A 15,855-nucleotide genomic window follows, 5' to 3' on the forward strand; every position below is an offset into this window, starting at 1 on the left:
GGCAGTGCGCAGTGAGAGTCCAGCAATTGGCGTCCTTACTTTTCGTAAAGAACTACACAGCTTTGCGTCCATGACGGAAACGGCAGCACCAGTGTCGACAAGCGCCATGACAGAAACGCCGTCGACGGAAATTTCAATGAGGTTAGCGGCTGACGGATGAGGCCTTTCGAAGTTCGTTGTGGACGCAGTTCTCGCCTCAGGAACTGCGGTGCCTAGTTTTCCTCCTGGTTAGCGGTGGGGCGACGTCGCATAGGCGAGATAGACCGGCGTCGTGGAGAAGAGGGCCGGCGGCTGGAGAGGGTAGAACGGTCTGGCGAGAAAGTACGACTTTGCGGCGGCGCAGCTGGCACAGAGTACTGACTCGGTGGGGGCCAGTACCCAGGAGCTTGGGGAGGAATTTCCGCGTCCGGGAGACGACGGCGGCAATGCCGAGCTACATGACCTGGGAGACCACAAAAGAAGCAAATCGGCCGATTGTCCGTTGTGCGCCAGGAATCGCTGACCCTTGGAGTAGGTCGACGGTAAGCCACTGGCCCTCGCAAATGCGCCGGAGGCGCACTATAGATTGGCGGCTGCGGTCTTGCGACATCGGCATATGTCACTGGAGCCGAGACAGGAGGCGGTCTCGCGACGGCTTCGGCATATGTGAGCGGAGCCGCCACAGGTTGTGGTCTGGCGACAACGTCAGCGTATGTCAGCGGAACCGTGACAGGTGGTGACGGATGAGCCGGTGGAAGAGCCTCAGCAACTTGCTCTTGAATTGTATGTCGGAGCGCTGGTGTCAGATATGATGGTCGGTCGTGAGCGCTCGGCAGAAAGGAAAGTTGACGTGCCACTTCTTCCCGCACGAAGTCTTTAATCTGCTGTAGCAGCGAGGGGTCAGGAGCAGGCGTGAGCCCAGCGAGCGACTCAACCTGCTGTGGCCGCTGGCGTGTCAGAATCCTCTGCTTGCGCAACTGCTCAAAGCTTTGACACAGCGTGACGACTTCAGCAACGGTACGCAAGTCGCGCGCTAGAAGCATCTGAAAAGCGTCGTCATCGATGCCTTTCAAGATGTGTTGGATCTTGTCGGCTTCCGACATACGAGCGTTGACCCGCTTGCACAAGTCGACGACATCTTCAATGTAGCTAGTGAAGCTTTCACTAGCCTGCTGAGATCGTTCACGCAATCGCTGTTCGGCTCGGAGTTGCCTGACAGCCGGTCGACCAAATACGTCTGCAAATTTAGTCTTAAAGGTGGACCAGGTTTGAATATCTGCCTCATGGTTGCGATACCAGAGGTTAGCCACACCAGCGAGATAAAAGATGACGTTGTTTAGCTTCGTCACATCGTCCCATTTGTTGTATACGCTCACCCGCTCGTACGATGTGAGCCAATCTTCAACATCGTTCTCGTCAGTCCCGCTGAAAATGGTCGGGTCCCGTTGACGAAGGGAGCCGGCACAGATGACAGCCTGGCCCACTTGTAGGGCTGGTGTTGGACGTCCTCAGGCATCTTGCGCGTCGGGAGAGCACGACTACAGCAGTCTAGGATCAGGTCGGCAAAAGACACACAAGCGTTGCGATGGCAAAAACTCTCGAGAACACTGTCACCTCGTCTTCGTCTTTTCAAATCATCAGACGCATCTTCTTTATCCTTACAAAATAAATAAATAAATAAATAAATAAATAAATAAATAACTCCTTCGTGGTATGGCGTAAAGTACAGAACAGACACTGCTTGCTTGTAGTGTTTTCCCTATAAGGTTTATGCACGTACTAGTGATGGTAAACATTTTATTCAATAAAGAGATTTGAGCTCCCCAAGCAGAGAGGGCCTCTTAGTCCAGATCTCCTACGACCTTAGCTGTTTGCTCCGCCTGTTGAATCAGCTGTCCTGGTTCCTCTAGGCTTGAGCTGTATAGCGCGGCCTCCCATTGCTAGGTGGTGGGTTTGGGATACACGGGGTGGCCGGTATGCTCAGGCAAGCCCTTGTAGTGTGATACGTGTGGGGTGTTCCTCGCACGCAACTCCATGGCTGGTCTGTGCGTCACAGTTTTGTCTTGCTGAATGAACTGAGATTTTCCTATGAAGTGGAAAGGCCACTTCGGAAACGAATCGCATCCTAAAATGCGTTGAACTTGCACATGTGGCCTTTAACATCGCCTGGCGCGTAAACATCAACGTGGACAGCGGCGCGTGCATCAGCGATGATGATAAAAAAAAAGACAAGGGGATAATACCAAATAAGTATTATGTACACAGAAAAGCTGTGCATCTTCTAAATAAACTTCGCCGTCTAAGAAAAAATCTGCCTGGAACGAGCTAACCGTGACGGCTAGCATATGGTAGGGCGAGAACAAACAGATTAGCAACTTAAAAATGAAGACGGTATTGGACAACGATGATTTTTTTCTTAAGTTATGAAGTTTCTGTGGACGCTGTGCAACTTTCCTTTGAATCCGTATGTCTGCGTTTGGGTGCATTCTAGTAAGTAATAAACTTCATTATTACTGAGGTAAATAGACAATAAACATGAGACACCACTTGCTACATCACTTATTGAGGATTTTTCGTTCTTGGAGGTTGCGTACTGAGAGTGGATAAAAAACTGCCAGGGAGTCTTCAGAGGTGATGTGAATTTGAGGACTTACTCTCACTCAAATCCATCTCACTACAATGTTAAGGATGAAAGAGACGGTTAAGCGCACAGCAACCACTGACATTTGCAGCATCACTGGGAGCTTACCGTAGACCACACACAAATCTAACACATTGGCGGGAAGTTGATTCTCAAACATCAAAGGAGCTCCGTCTTTGCTCGCCCATCTTTTGTGTCTGGCAGCTTCGGCTTCGCAAGCGCGTACTTCCTGATCTTCGCGCCGTTGTTTCATCACCTCGGAACTATAATATCGCTCGTCACAGTACTCCTGCCGTCGACCACCTTGAAAGATAATTATCACGCAGTCGTCGCTTGAACGTTTGCAACATTGTTTACAATAATATTCTCGAAGTTCTGCATCTTAAAAGTGCTTCGAGCGATCCATCTTCTCTGCCACGCTACTGAGCGACCGAGTGACGCCACACTTTCGAATCGAGCGCCACGCATGCGTAGAAAGGTGAAAACCGGATGCCGCATGACATGAAACCAGCCCACCTTTCGTTATAGAGCGGACGCTGCAAAATAATGAATCTACTTGATATGGTCATTATTGAGGCTACTATTTTTAAGCTTCAAGAGAGGAAGGTGAGAGGCGCGCACACTTTAAAAAGGTTTTAGGAAAGTCCACAAAGATGCAGTCGGCTGAAGAGTGGAGCTGGGCGCAAAAAGCTCCTTGCGTTGCGCAAGAAAATAAATAGCCTTGCCAGGAGATCTTGCAGTGAGCCTTGAAAGAAAGTGAAGAAAGACAGGGATTTAAGGCATGTATCGATATTAGTGTAGATACCCTGCTGGAAGGTTTTACATGCAATTGTAATAAAGGACATTAGGAGATAATTCAAGAGTTATTCTTTGCAACCTGATCTGTTGACGGGAACCAGACTCACGGCTCACCAGTATAAAGACAAACTGCGCTCTCGTTGCTGGACGGGTTAAAGATCTTATTAATCCCGAACGCCTTTGGATATGTCCATCATCAATATTTCAACGTCGCCCGTTGGTAAGAAACAATTGTATTCACTTCAGTGGCACATATTCACACAATCGAAAAAGAGCCTGTTGTCCGCGACTAAAATTCGGTGTAGAGATACCGTCCGTAGGGTTAGCGGCTTCGTCTACAAAACGACGGTGATGTGCAGCCATGATGCACGTCCAGAATCGTGTTGGTAGTGTTCAAAGGAAGTCTTTTATTTTCTGTGCTGAGTCCTTGATTCATTTCCTGTTGACCCGGCACTGCTATAAAAGCTGGTGACCCCGTTATGATCAGTTTTTATGGCACAGCCGAGACAACAGGAAATGAATCAGGGACCTGGGCCTCCAAACAAAGTAGGATTTGGAACTCCCAGAGCGTGCGACCAGATCGCACGCTCTGGTGCTGAACGCTTCCGTCGTTTCAGCCAGCCAAGCTCTAGCTTTGGGCGCGTGCCTCAAGCAACGCTATACGCCCTTCTTGAATGGATGACCGACCATGCATCACAGTCCCATGCGTGGAGCATGCTTTCCCTTCACACCCCCTACCCCACCTCATGACTAGTTACAGCACCAGGAAATTCCAAAACTCCTATGGAGTAAACTTGGGGGACATTTAAAGCACTTTGCCAGTGGAATGCCATAACATTAGGGATCCTCATGCTTGCTACTTTTTGTGTAATTTTTGTTAACTTTGGGGCTGCTACTCATACACTCGTCAATACTCAACCAGTCCTCTTTGATCCCACAGCTGAATTAGTGGATGAGGTCACAAGGTCAAGTGACCTCTCAATCCAGTCGGCAGGTTTTGATGTCGTCAAAAGGTCACGTGACCTCTCTGGACCAATCAGAGAATTTCCTCTCTGATCTTAGCAGGTTTTTTTGCTGTGACGACAACTGTGACGCTATCAGATTAAAAGGCTCTGGGCAAGCACTAGAGTTTGCTCGTGGTGCTAATGCAAGCACCACTGTGTACACGCATCCGATCATCCCCAACCAAGAGTTAGTACGCACTCGGACTGGCATTAGCATTTCGCTCCAACGCAGCTGTCCCTGAAAGCTTTACCACAAGGTAAACAGCCGGTCACTCCTTCCTTGCCATTTCGCTGACATCCTGCAACTGAACCAGGAACTGGACATAGTAGATCGTTGGCATGTTAGTTTTTCGGCTATGTGGTAGATAGCAGGCTACCATACTCATCGCCCTCAAAATGTTGCCATTATTTCAGATGTAAACTTTAATTTTAATTTTATGCACCGAGGAAAATTATCCTGCTGCCGGGCGCAACATTTTGCTTCACTCTCGATGCTTCAGTGGCAAATTCAGGAACTGTTTGTGGTCTCGCTACGCAGGATAAAGAAGATTTCAGTGACGGGCTTCATAAAAACTCTATTGTGAAAATGTTCTACTAATATTTTTTTCAATTTTGAGTGTCAACAATTCTCGCTCTCAATGCAAGCACTCTTTGAGATGCACATGTTTTACAGACCTCTCCGAAGAAAGCGTATTAAAGCTCGTTTCATAGGCCGTCTGATGAACCGTCACAAGCTTATTAATCACAACCACGTATTTCCCAGCACAATTAACTTGCCCAGTCGTGAATCCGCCAGCAGCTCCATGGGTCTATGCACAACGCTTTCTGTCACTGCTTAGCGTAGGTTCTCACATTCTGACGGTTGCATACATAGAGTTGCTTACTACTACCTAGAGGGAAGGCTGGCGGCGCTGCACTTCAGCCAACATGGACGCTCAAAGCATCATGGGGCGGTGAGCTACTTGTTGCGGCACAGTCGTAGTTTTTCGGGAACACAGAGTGGCAGTACTAAGGCGTTTCATTCCGAAAACGTAGTTCGTGTGTGCGCAGACGACTTTCGCGCGAACGCAGTGTGCAAAAGCCATAGTAGTGAAGACGCGACGACACACGACGCCAATAAAAGGTTTTACTCTTCCGAAATGCCATTAAAAAACCTCTTAAAGTATCTAAACAACAACATTTTTTTTGAAAACATATTTACTTTTAAAAGCGCGCCTGTTAATTACGAAATATTAGTTTTTTTAGTGTTCATCACTTGACCAATAGGAAAGCTAGTCATCTCTTATTTTAGGCAAACTTTGCACTTAAATGCTTTTCTGCTCGTTTGTTGCAATCATTAGACAAGATATTGAATGTTAGGACGTTTGTAGTTATCAAACAGCTTTATTTTTTTATTATTTTTTGGCCAAAAGTTGCAGTTCCGCAACAAGTAGCTCATCGCCCCATGATGCTTTGAGCGCCCATGGTGGCTGAGGTGGTCACGTGGGGTCTCCATGCAAACTCCCATAGACGGCTTGCCAGCTTTCCCTCTAGGTAATAGTAAGAAACTCTATGGTTGCATAGGACCGTAAACTGCACCACACACATCCGTCATAGGCACGTTAACGCCTCTGACCGCTGTTCTCCTCCACAGCGGCCCGCAGCGATGCCGCAATAACTTTGACGTTCGACCGCTGATCCCGAGATCGCTGGCTCGTATCCAAGACGCTCCGGCGGCATTTCGATTGAGGCGAAATTCAACAAAAATAAAGACGCTTTAGCGCCGTTAGGCCAAATGCGAATTAGGTGCACTAGCGCTTCGGTTTCCACTTCGGTTTCGGTTCAAGGCCCGGTTCTTAAGGCCAAGCAGGCATCATACGAAGATCGGCAAAATCGGTGAGTTGAGACCTTAGTGCACTAGGGCTGTAGGAGACACTTAAGCTCCACCGTAAGTGTATGCCACCATAGCGTTAATGGGTTCATGCCCACATACGTGTAGTTGGTAGTTCTCGAACTTATGTTCATAGAAATATGGGGGGGGCCTCATACCTATCCTGGCGCATTAGTACAGCGGCTAAGCGATGCGTCACGGTTGTGCGTTGGCAGGCGCTGCCGATGGGGCTCGCGAGGCCCAAGTTGCTCTTCCCGAGATATCATCCTGACGCACAATTAGTTGAACTACCACCTGCCAAGGTGTGCGGTTTTCTCACAGTCCTGTGGGCAGGTTGCGATGAATTCACAAAATCATCAGACCTAGGCTGCCCAAAACCCGGTGGCCACACAGAGGGACCGCCCAGGCGACGGCTAAGCTCTAGAGCTAAGTCACTAAAACGGCTGTGTTTTGTGTAGTGCCAGTGCTCAATAACTGACCCCAAGTGGTCTAAACTAATCCGAAGCCCTCCATAACGGCGCCTTTCCCATGCAATGTGTCGCTTCGGCACGTTGATCCCTAATATATATACTATCCTCCGTGCGGCATAAAGCTCAGAAAAATGTACGAGCGATTAATGCAATTGATGCCGTAGGAATGCGTTAGCACGGTGGCTCCGATTTTATTTAGCATTTTAGGGCTTACGAATTAAGCTCATTCACACCAATAAAAGATTAGTTTCTTTGTTACCCTGCTGCACAGGTTCAAATCTCCCGCCGTTCCATGTGACTTGCTCCATGCTTGTCAGATGGCGCTTCCTTCCTGCCATTCCGTACGACTTGCGCCATGATCGTCAGATGGCGCTCTTTGTGCATTGTTGTCACTTCGTAAAGTAGTGACAACTTCCCTCTCCACTTCACTCCTCCTTTTCTCTCTCCCGCAAGCGTCGCTCCTGCATCAAAGATAGCTGCCAACGCACGTTTGGGGATTCAGGGATGGCCCCGCCCACGTGAAGGAGAAGGAAAAAGATGGAGAGTGCGGGCGGCATTCTTAAAAGGTCGGCCTTACCTTACGATGTTTGAGGGTTTTTATTTCTTGGTGGCGTTCTTTCAGGTCCAAGTGCCCGCCTGCTCTCGTGATTGCACCGACTCGCGTACGGTCAAAAGGTGGTGAAGACGGCGATATCTAAGCACAGCGTGAGATGCTGGCAGTTTAACATGCGTGATGAAAAGCTGTAGTGATGGCCGAGTGATGGCAAGCAGCCGCAAGCGAAGAGCTCGGGCCGTCGTTGGTTCGAATCCTGCTCGAGTCTATCAGCATATTAAAATTTTTCAAGGCCACTACGAGCTATGAGGCTTGAAACTGACAATGAACGGAGTTTGCGCAAATGGAAGTACTGATGTTAACGCAATGAAATTCCCAGTCACTGCAGTTAATGCCACTAAATGATATTCAGTGTGATGCAGCACGTGATCGAACGCGTGATGAGAGACACGACACCTATTATACTTCTTACCTGGAAGGGCGGTGTTACGTGGAAGCTACAATGCAACACCTTCAGTGACTTGCATCATAAACCCTGAACTGATTGAATGCCCACGAAGCGGAAAGCCTGAGTGGTTAGCGCGCTAGGCTGCTGAGCCTTAGGACGGGAGTTCGATTCCTGCCGCGGCAGCCGCGTTTTGATAGAGGCGAAACACAAGGCGCCCGTGCACCATGCGAATTCAGTGCACGCTCAAGAATTTCAGGAATTCGAAAGTAATCATAAGCCATTAAATGCAGCGTCCCTGATTGTCAATGTTGCTTTGGGACATGAAACACCATGTAGAACACATAAGACTATTGTTGTGTGCCCTTCGTAGAACTTAGCCATATTCACTATTAGAATAACTTTTGACTTTCAAAGATGAAATTTGCACTATTAAAATGGTAAAAAGGTCAACGTCTCCGCTTTAAACAGGTGATAGAAATTTCCTAAGCCCTTCACTACGGCGTCCCTTATAGCCTGAGTCACTTTGGGACGTTAAACTCCCTTAAATCATTAACTAGCCTTAGCTTACGCATACATGTTTCTCAGAAACACGAGGAAAGAAAATAAAAATAAACTGCATCCAAAGATAAGTTAACAAACAAAAAAATTCTTTTATTTTTATTCACTTATTTTTACTTTCCTGCTATCGATAGTTTCAAAACTGGGCTCCCATCAGTCACTGTGATAGGACGTGCGTCGGATGGCGTTTTATCCTACAGAACATTGCAATAGGCAGTGTCGAAATTTTCGCTGCTGAAGGCGTTCGCAAATCGGCCGCTTCTCGCGATCTCACGCGCATGCGCAAGCATGACTGCGGTGCAAACGACCGGCGCTATCTCACCGATCAAAACCACGTGCTCCGTCATTAATCCGGGTGTGGAAACTTTAGGCGCGAGCCGAGCGGTCATTGCAACATTCTGCGAGAAGTCGATATTCGTCGATCCAGCTGGTTGAATGCGCATTTTGACTGCATCCAGTTCACAAAAAAAGTTTCGCTTTCCGCCTCTTTGAAACTGCCACTAATTACCCACAGTTATCTCCAGGCCGAGTCTAAATTCATGTGTGCACGCACGGTGACGTTAAAAGAGAATATTAAATATTTTACAAATGACGATGTGCTTTGTTGGGCTCAATGCCCTGTACTTGTGGTGGGCTCAGGATCCATTTAAACTACTTACGGTTCATAAACGTGCACTGATAATGCACAGTGCGGCACGGACGTTTTTGCACTTCGCCTCCGTCTAAACGTGGCCTGCGTGGTCGGGATTCGATCCAGCGACCATTGTCTCAGCTGTAGATAGCGTTAGACGGCGGTTGGATACTGTAAATAATGCTTTTTTTTAAATCCAATGGATGTGCATTCACCGAAAGCTAGATGTCTTGGGGAGCAATGTCTTGTCAGGAAGAAATCCAGCCAGCAAAATGTTCAACGATGTGGAGTTGAAAGGAAGTTCAGGATGTCTAAAACGCAACAAGGTCAAGTGATATAGTCATTCGTGCTAAATGTGAATGCTAACAGTACGCCAGAATGCCTCATCGCGGTCGTCCAGCGAGAATGACTGAAGAGATTGTGAAGGAAAAAAAATGTGATGATAAACGACTGCGCAACGCTTCCAAGGTTATCTCACGCAGGATATACGAGCCCCAATTCGCATTTATAATACATGTGGAGAGAAACGTCGCCGCTGCCTCCAGTGCCAACCACTCCTTTCTAAGTAATCACTATTTATTATGGGACCTAAATGGCCGTCACAAAGATACAGAGTTGAGAAGGTATATATTCTGCCACCATGGTGCCTGCATCGGCATGAATACAGCCTGAGCAGCTCCCTTGAACCTTTTCTCATAATATTTTTTTTGTGTCCCTATTTTGGTCTCTTGGATGAAACTAGAGGTGCTCGGTCCACAGTACAGAAAGCGAGGGGAATACCACTCACCGCAAAGCTGGCATGTGAAATAGGGTAGTTGTGCACTAGTAAAAGCATAAACACTTAATTGTTTACAGTTATGAGATGTTTCCTTTTTGATATTGCTTTTTCTTTGAGCGATAAATTTGCATATGCATCACAATGTATGGGCTTCCGCATCCAAGCAGTCTATTCTATATTGCTTTATTTAGTGGCACAAGCTGACTACAAAAAAAAAAAAAGGTGGCATTCACGCGTTTTACCTTGTTTCAGCTGCGACCTCGACTTAATTTGGCGGATTTGCTTCCGCTTCGCTCCAACGACAAAACCTTCAAGGAGGCCAGGCTTTACTAGTTACATACAAGAAAGTGTTACCAGAAGTGCGGGCAATTACCCAAGCTTACACGAGTTCTCACTAAGTCGGTTTTTCGGTAGTACTTCGGGTAATCTCGGGTGAGTTGAGAGGTGCACCGATTAATCTGCAGCGAATCGAAAGAAGCAGGGGTAAGCTCAGGTACTAATTTGAGTAAGCTTGGCCTATATAAATTTACAATTAACCCAGCAGCTAACTTATCCACCAGGTGAATTTACAAAAAATTCGAATACCTCGTGATGTCCTTTGCGGCTCTTCATGGCGCCGAAGAGGAAACTCCAGGTCACAGTATTATTCGTGACTGACGCAGAGCGACAAGGGGTGATTAGGAGCAATTATAAGCACTTGTCAATCAGCACAGTTAATGGACGATTTTAGCATACCGGAGACGTATACCAGAGACGCATACCGGTTTACCGGACGCCTCCTGCGCACGCGCAGTAGACGCCGCAGATGGAAGCTGACCAAGAGGATGATATGAATGCACAGCGCGAGAGGGATGCAGCTTAATACGAGGCGTGATCGAGGTAGCCCATGTTCGAGACAATTTGTTTCTTTCTCTCGAGTCTGGAGTTGTTGGCCTTGCCCAGTTGCTCGTGCGCCACTTGTTTGACGGTTTTTCGTTTTCAAAGCTGCAAGCCAGCCATTTCTGCTAGCAGTGTTTAGAAGGCGGTTAAGTTGTCTCCTGCCTTATCTGTTTACTTCGACTGGCCATGACTGAGAGGAAGCTTTGTGGGGTTTCTTGAAGGAGGTTGCTGATAGCTTTCATTTCCTGACGGTTAGCTTCTCGTTGCAATATTTATTTCACCTGTGAAGGAGGCAGAGGCCAAAAGTACTAATAGAATGTTTATTCCCTGTGCCAGTGCATCAGCAGCCTTACTTTGGTTTTACGGATTCGTGTGTATTGTAGCGAGTTCAGCGGCTGTATATTCAACATGCTGCAGAATACTTCTTTTTTAAACTCCAAGCTTCGACTCTAACCTTCAAGGTCTGGCTTCGCGCCAAGGGGACTTCTGTGCCATGGTCAGTGAACTGTCGCCTGTACGGCCAATCAGAGACGACCGATCATTGATTATGTGGTGACGTGATGCAGTGTCCTTCTGGGATATACTACAGCGAACAATCAAAAAGGACATTGAGATCTCACTTTTACGGTCCTTGCCTTTCTGAAAAGCTCCGTGATTCCGTTTGATTTATTAATGCTGATTGGACTTTTCAGCCTGTGGAAGAGCCGCATGATGGATCGACACGCCGAGCCACCTTCTTCATCTAAGTCTCTGTTCAGTGAACAGTGCGCGTTGGTGCTGGAGTTTATGCTGCCCAGGACCGACCGTCTTAATGGTTGCCGATTCCTGACGCATGTGTATGTCTCCCGCAATTCGGATGTGCTGGCGAAGTGCAGTGTACGAAGACATGAGGATGAGTGTCTGTATCGAGGTGTAGTATGTGTGTACCTAAAGCATGTGGCAGCTGAGCAGGTTTGGTTCCCATGCAATAAAGAAAAAACTAAGGCGGTATTGTAGTGCTCTCGTGCAGTGGCCAACGAAGCTGACCTGTTCGCGCCGCCAGGGGTTCGAAACCCATCGCATAAATAATATTTTATCGCTGCACCCTCAAGTACAGGGACGCCAGAAAATTCTTGTTTGGGTTCGACCCCGTCAATTAGTGCGTTTGCACTAAAATGGGCGTAATGAGGCGCGCACCGATGTCCCCTCATGTCTCGCGTCACTGCGGAGTTTTGTCAAACAACGCTTTTTCAATGCTTTGCAAGACGGAGAGGAGGGAATCGAGCGCAGCTTGCGGGCTTCTGAGCTCGACGCTTATTGCATGCAAATGAGTTCTAAGCGGAAGTCTGCAAGCCAAAACTAAGATAAGAAATCGAAAAGGGAACAGATCATTAGCCGCGAGAAAGACCGTGTGCAACCGCACTCAATTTTCCTCGCTCGAAGCCGGACTGAATGACCCAAGAGGACGGTTTTTAATGCGCCCCCTGTCCTGTCCCGATATCGTTAGCAGGGTTCCATCGGCGTCCTAGTAGTGGTCGTTAGCATGCGTTCGGTCGGATCTAATAAAAGGCGCTCTGACTTGGTGGAAAAACATCCCGTGAAAGTGGCCAAGCGAAATAACAATGCGACAGAGAACTGCGTCATTGCGTTTAATGGTCGCTCCGATATTCATGAGCTTGCTCGTTTTTATTTCCGCTATAATTACAGAAGGCTACGCCGACCATCCGTATACTAGTTGTCGCATTCTGCTTGCAAAACTTGTACAACAATTTTACACAAATTGTATTATGCAGCAGTAACACACACAAAAAAAAATCAGTTTTCTATCATTGCACCAGTTTTCACGTGGCTATAAAAAAGGCCACTCCCTCTGGGGGCCTTGCTGGTATAGCATTCTTTGGAAGAAGAAACTGCCAGGTGATTACACTCAGCTGCGCAACGCGTTAAACTAAGCGGAAGCTGACGCCACGATGCTCTCTGTCTTTTGCTATTGCCCAAAACCTATTAGTAAAGTGTAAGACGCACCACTGTGTGGAAACCTGGCCTGCCACAATGATGACATGGTAACGTCGATGGCGCAGGTCGCGTGACGGGTAACGTGACCGGATGTAGATGGTCCGCGTTATGAATTCACCGGGGAGGGCTTCGTATGAGAGCTTTCACTGCTTAAGTGGCGGCGATTTTGGTGTCCGACAGGTGGACCCCGTTTTGATACGCTTAAAAACCGCAATACTCGAACAGCGATATAGCGGTGAATGTTTGACACATCTCGTGCTATTATAATCATCAAAAAGGCTTCTGTTTCGGCGTCTCTCCAGGAGCAGCTTCGGGAAGTAAAAATGCAAAACATCATTATAAGACAGACCTTTTAAAAACGCGTTTGCTGTCTACACTAGTCACCCAGTGATAAGTTCGGTTGCAAAACGAAACCAATGTTTCGCAAGTCGTTATCTATACACCACATTTCCACAAACACATTAGGCTATTCGGTGAACAGCTTTCTGGTCTGCTTCCAGTGAATCATCGTCCATTTATTCTTCTGCAAGCTTTCCGTCAAGAGTACAATGCCACAGAGCCTGTGTAGTAGGTTAGCCGCCGGATAACCTTGGAGGCTAACCGACTGACAGTAGGCAGCTGCCGTAATATGAATGTGCGGTTTTAGCTCCTTATATTAACAGTATGAAAAGTTCTCGGGACTAACCAAGGGGAATTACACAATAACCTTAGGCCGACGCGTACGCAGTCACTGCGTAAATTTGACGAATTACCTCGGCCATTTAGCCAAGCCCGAAATCAGCAAGATTTCATGTTCGAACATGTATGTCTGATAGAGACCACACTTACGCAAGCCGCTCCAAAATTTCATGTATACGAACACAAACAAGTAGAGTCTCGCCCTGGATGCCACCGGAAATGGTGAGACGCTCAAATTGGATAAAAAAAAGGTCAGTCCCAGCGTATTCTCCACATCCGAAAACGTCCAGGAAAGGCACATACATTGACGTAATTGGAAGAAAGTACCATGAAAAGTGATCTGTCAAAGTTGGCTGGGGACAAACAAATCAGAGCTCAAGTTGTCACCACAAAGATTTTCAAGTCGTAGTCGCCCCACCTTTGCCGGAAATATCAAGCAGCAAGAACGTCGGTCTATCGGGTGTCTTTTATTCCAAAAATAGCTGTTTGCTAGAGTTCGTGTCGCATGATTTTGCGTTCTTGCATCATTCCTGAAACCGACTTCCGATCCACCTACGACGCAGCCCACTCCGCTTGATAACTGTGACCTCTGTGAAAGCTCAAGCAGTGATCACTGAATCAGCCTGCCATGGCTCTATCAGCCTCTAACCTTTTCCCACGTGTTTTCTTCCTGCCAAGTCGGGCAGCTATGCTAAAAGGTAGCCAACAACTCAGCAAGCAGTTCATAATATTCCAGTTCCCCTACCGCAAAGACTTTATGGTCACGGGCTCGTTTTTATGCCTGCATATTGCTGCGCTGCCAAGCGACTGCGTAAGAAAGATGTCTTTTCAGTGTGGCCCACAAATTCCGGCCCTGTCTTTTGTCGGTGCAACGTGACCTTTCTGAGCGGGAATATTCTAGTCTCATATACTTCCTTTTCGCGGATGGGAATATCGCAACATACAAGCAACAATAAAACTTCGGTAGGGCCTGGTCGGTACATGTTACTCTTGAGGTGAAGGTTGCGCAAATACGGGACGATCCACAACGAAGAGACACAGAGACACACACAGGCGCCTGCGTGTGTCTCTGTGTCTCTTCGTTTTGGATCGTCCCGTGTTTGTGCAACCTTCACCTTAGCACAAGCAAAAAGCCTGCTTGAAGAGGTAAGTCTTAAGAACCGGATTTAGGAAACACAGCATGGAATTTTTACTTTCAATCGCAGTCGTTCGTAATAAAAACGAGCGAGCGCTAGAGAATTTGCAGTTCTGGTGACACAGTGCAGTTAAATAAGCAGCCCCGTGTAACAGTGCTATATATGCGCGAATCCGTGGACCAATACGCGGTGTTCTAAAAGGTATCCGGCGTTATCGAAAGAACGCCCACAGTCTGGACAGGTCGTCCTGTTCACCTCGGTCAAGGCGATTGCAATAGCAGTCTCGTAGTCAACACCGCAGATTTCCACACTTGACGTACGGAACGTGTACGACACTTGCAAATGGTACCCACTGCTGCCACAGCTATCAGCGTCAGGATCCGTAAGTTCAGCATCTAAGGACACTTTCACTTGCGACACGCCTGGGGCAGAAGAGAGAGGAGGTCCGGACGCGAGTCTGTCCGACCCCGTGACTGCTGTTTCAGCGAAGAATTCCTCCGGCCCCAAAGAGTCGATCGGCAGCGGTCCTGGTGTACCATCCGCGCTCGACGTTTCCTTTCTAGGACTCGTACTGTCTTCGCTACAGAGAGACAACTCTGGCATGTAATCGCTCCAGCTGTCATCCGAGGAAAAAGTTATTTCTTTCGTAGCTGCCCGCACGGAATCCGCTTTGACGGGCGAACTGCTAGGAGGAGGGGCTGCACGCGCTCCGTCACTAAAGCGAAACATGTACCACTGGCATTTGTCTTGGTTCTGCCGCGGTGTCTTCTTCGGAGATTCTTTTTCAGCAGACCTTGATGCTGCTGGCTTCCGATGTTCAAGCGCTTGCACCTCTTGTGCAGTCTGCCCGCTGACGACGTCAGAGAACTCACCCGATTCGGGAGAGGGTGAAGCATAGACCGCTGGTAGCGGCGTCGACGTCTTACGAACCGATGTCGCATTGAGCTCCGGGCACCGCTCCTTCTCGCGTGTAGCCGGTCGTTGATGGGCGATCACGTAGTCTCGTGGCGTTTCTTCTACGTCTCCGTCGTCTTCGACTGCGCCCTTTTCGGGTAGCGTGTGTCGTCTCATTTTCTGCGGCAATCTTGTCTTCTTTGGCCAAGAATACCTGGCTGAACTTTGTGTAAACGATGACAAACCTGCCTGCAGAGTACGAACTCAACTCCTATGCTCTTGGTGGCTCAAGTACGACGAAGGCTCCGACGCAAGGTTATATCGTTGGCACATAAGACACTGTACATCCTTCCTTGGCAGATGGGAACAAACACTGTCGAAAACACGTATCTCCTAAGAGGGAACGCGAAACAAATTTTGCTAATATTTAGGGATGTTGTTTAGAACAAAAAAAAAAATAAAAGTAGGGTGACGTCTGCAAAACTGTAGGCGCCTTTTATACTGTAAAGTTCGCGTACCGTGATCCCGCAGTTTTCTATCACG

The 15,855-nt window shown here is 47.8% G+C and overlaps 1 protein-coding gene across 1 annotated transcript; it reads right to left on the reverse strand.

Moving 5' to 3' along the window:
- Positions 1–212: 212 nt before the first annotated feature.
- LOC149372013 (uncharacterized) lies at positions 213–15,489 on the reverse strand. The gene is made up of 2 exons (XM_089581469.1): positions 14,649–15,489; positions 213–1,471 (listed from the first exon to the last, which is right to left on the reverse strand). Exons 1-2 carry the CDS (start codon positions 15,487–15,489, stop codon positions 213–215), a joined length of 2,100 nt encoding a protein of 699 aa, XP_089437595.1.
- Between the last annotated feature and the right edge of the window lie 366 nt (positions 15,490–15,855).

The sequence above is a fragment of the Amblyomma mixtum genome, chromosome 1, assembly GCF_055824585.1.
Source record: "Amblyomma mixtum isolate Tamu chromosome 1, ASM5582458v1, whole genome shotgun sequence".
Lineage (NCBI taxonomy): Eukaryota > Metazoa > Arthropoda > Arachnida > Ixodida > Ixodidae > Amblyomma > Amblyomma mixtum.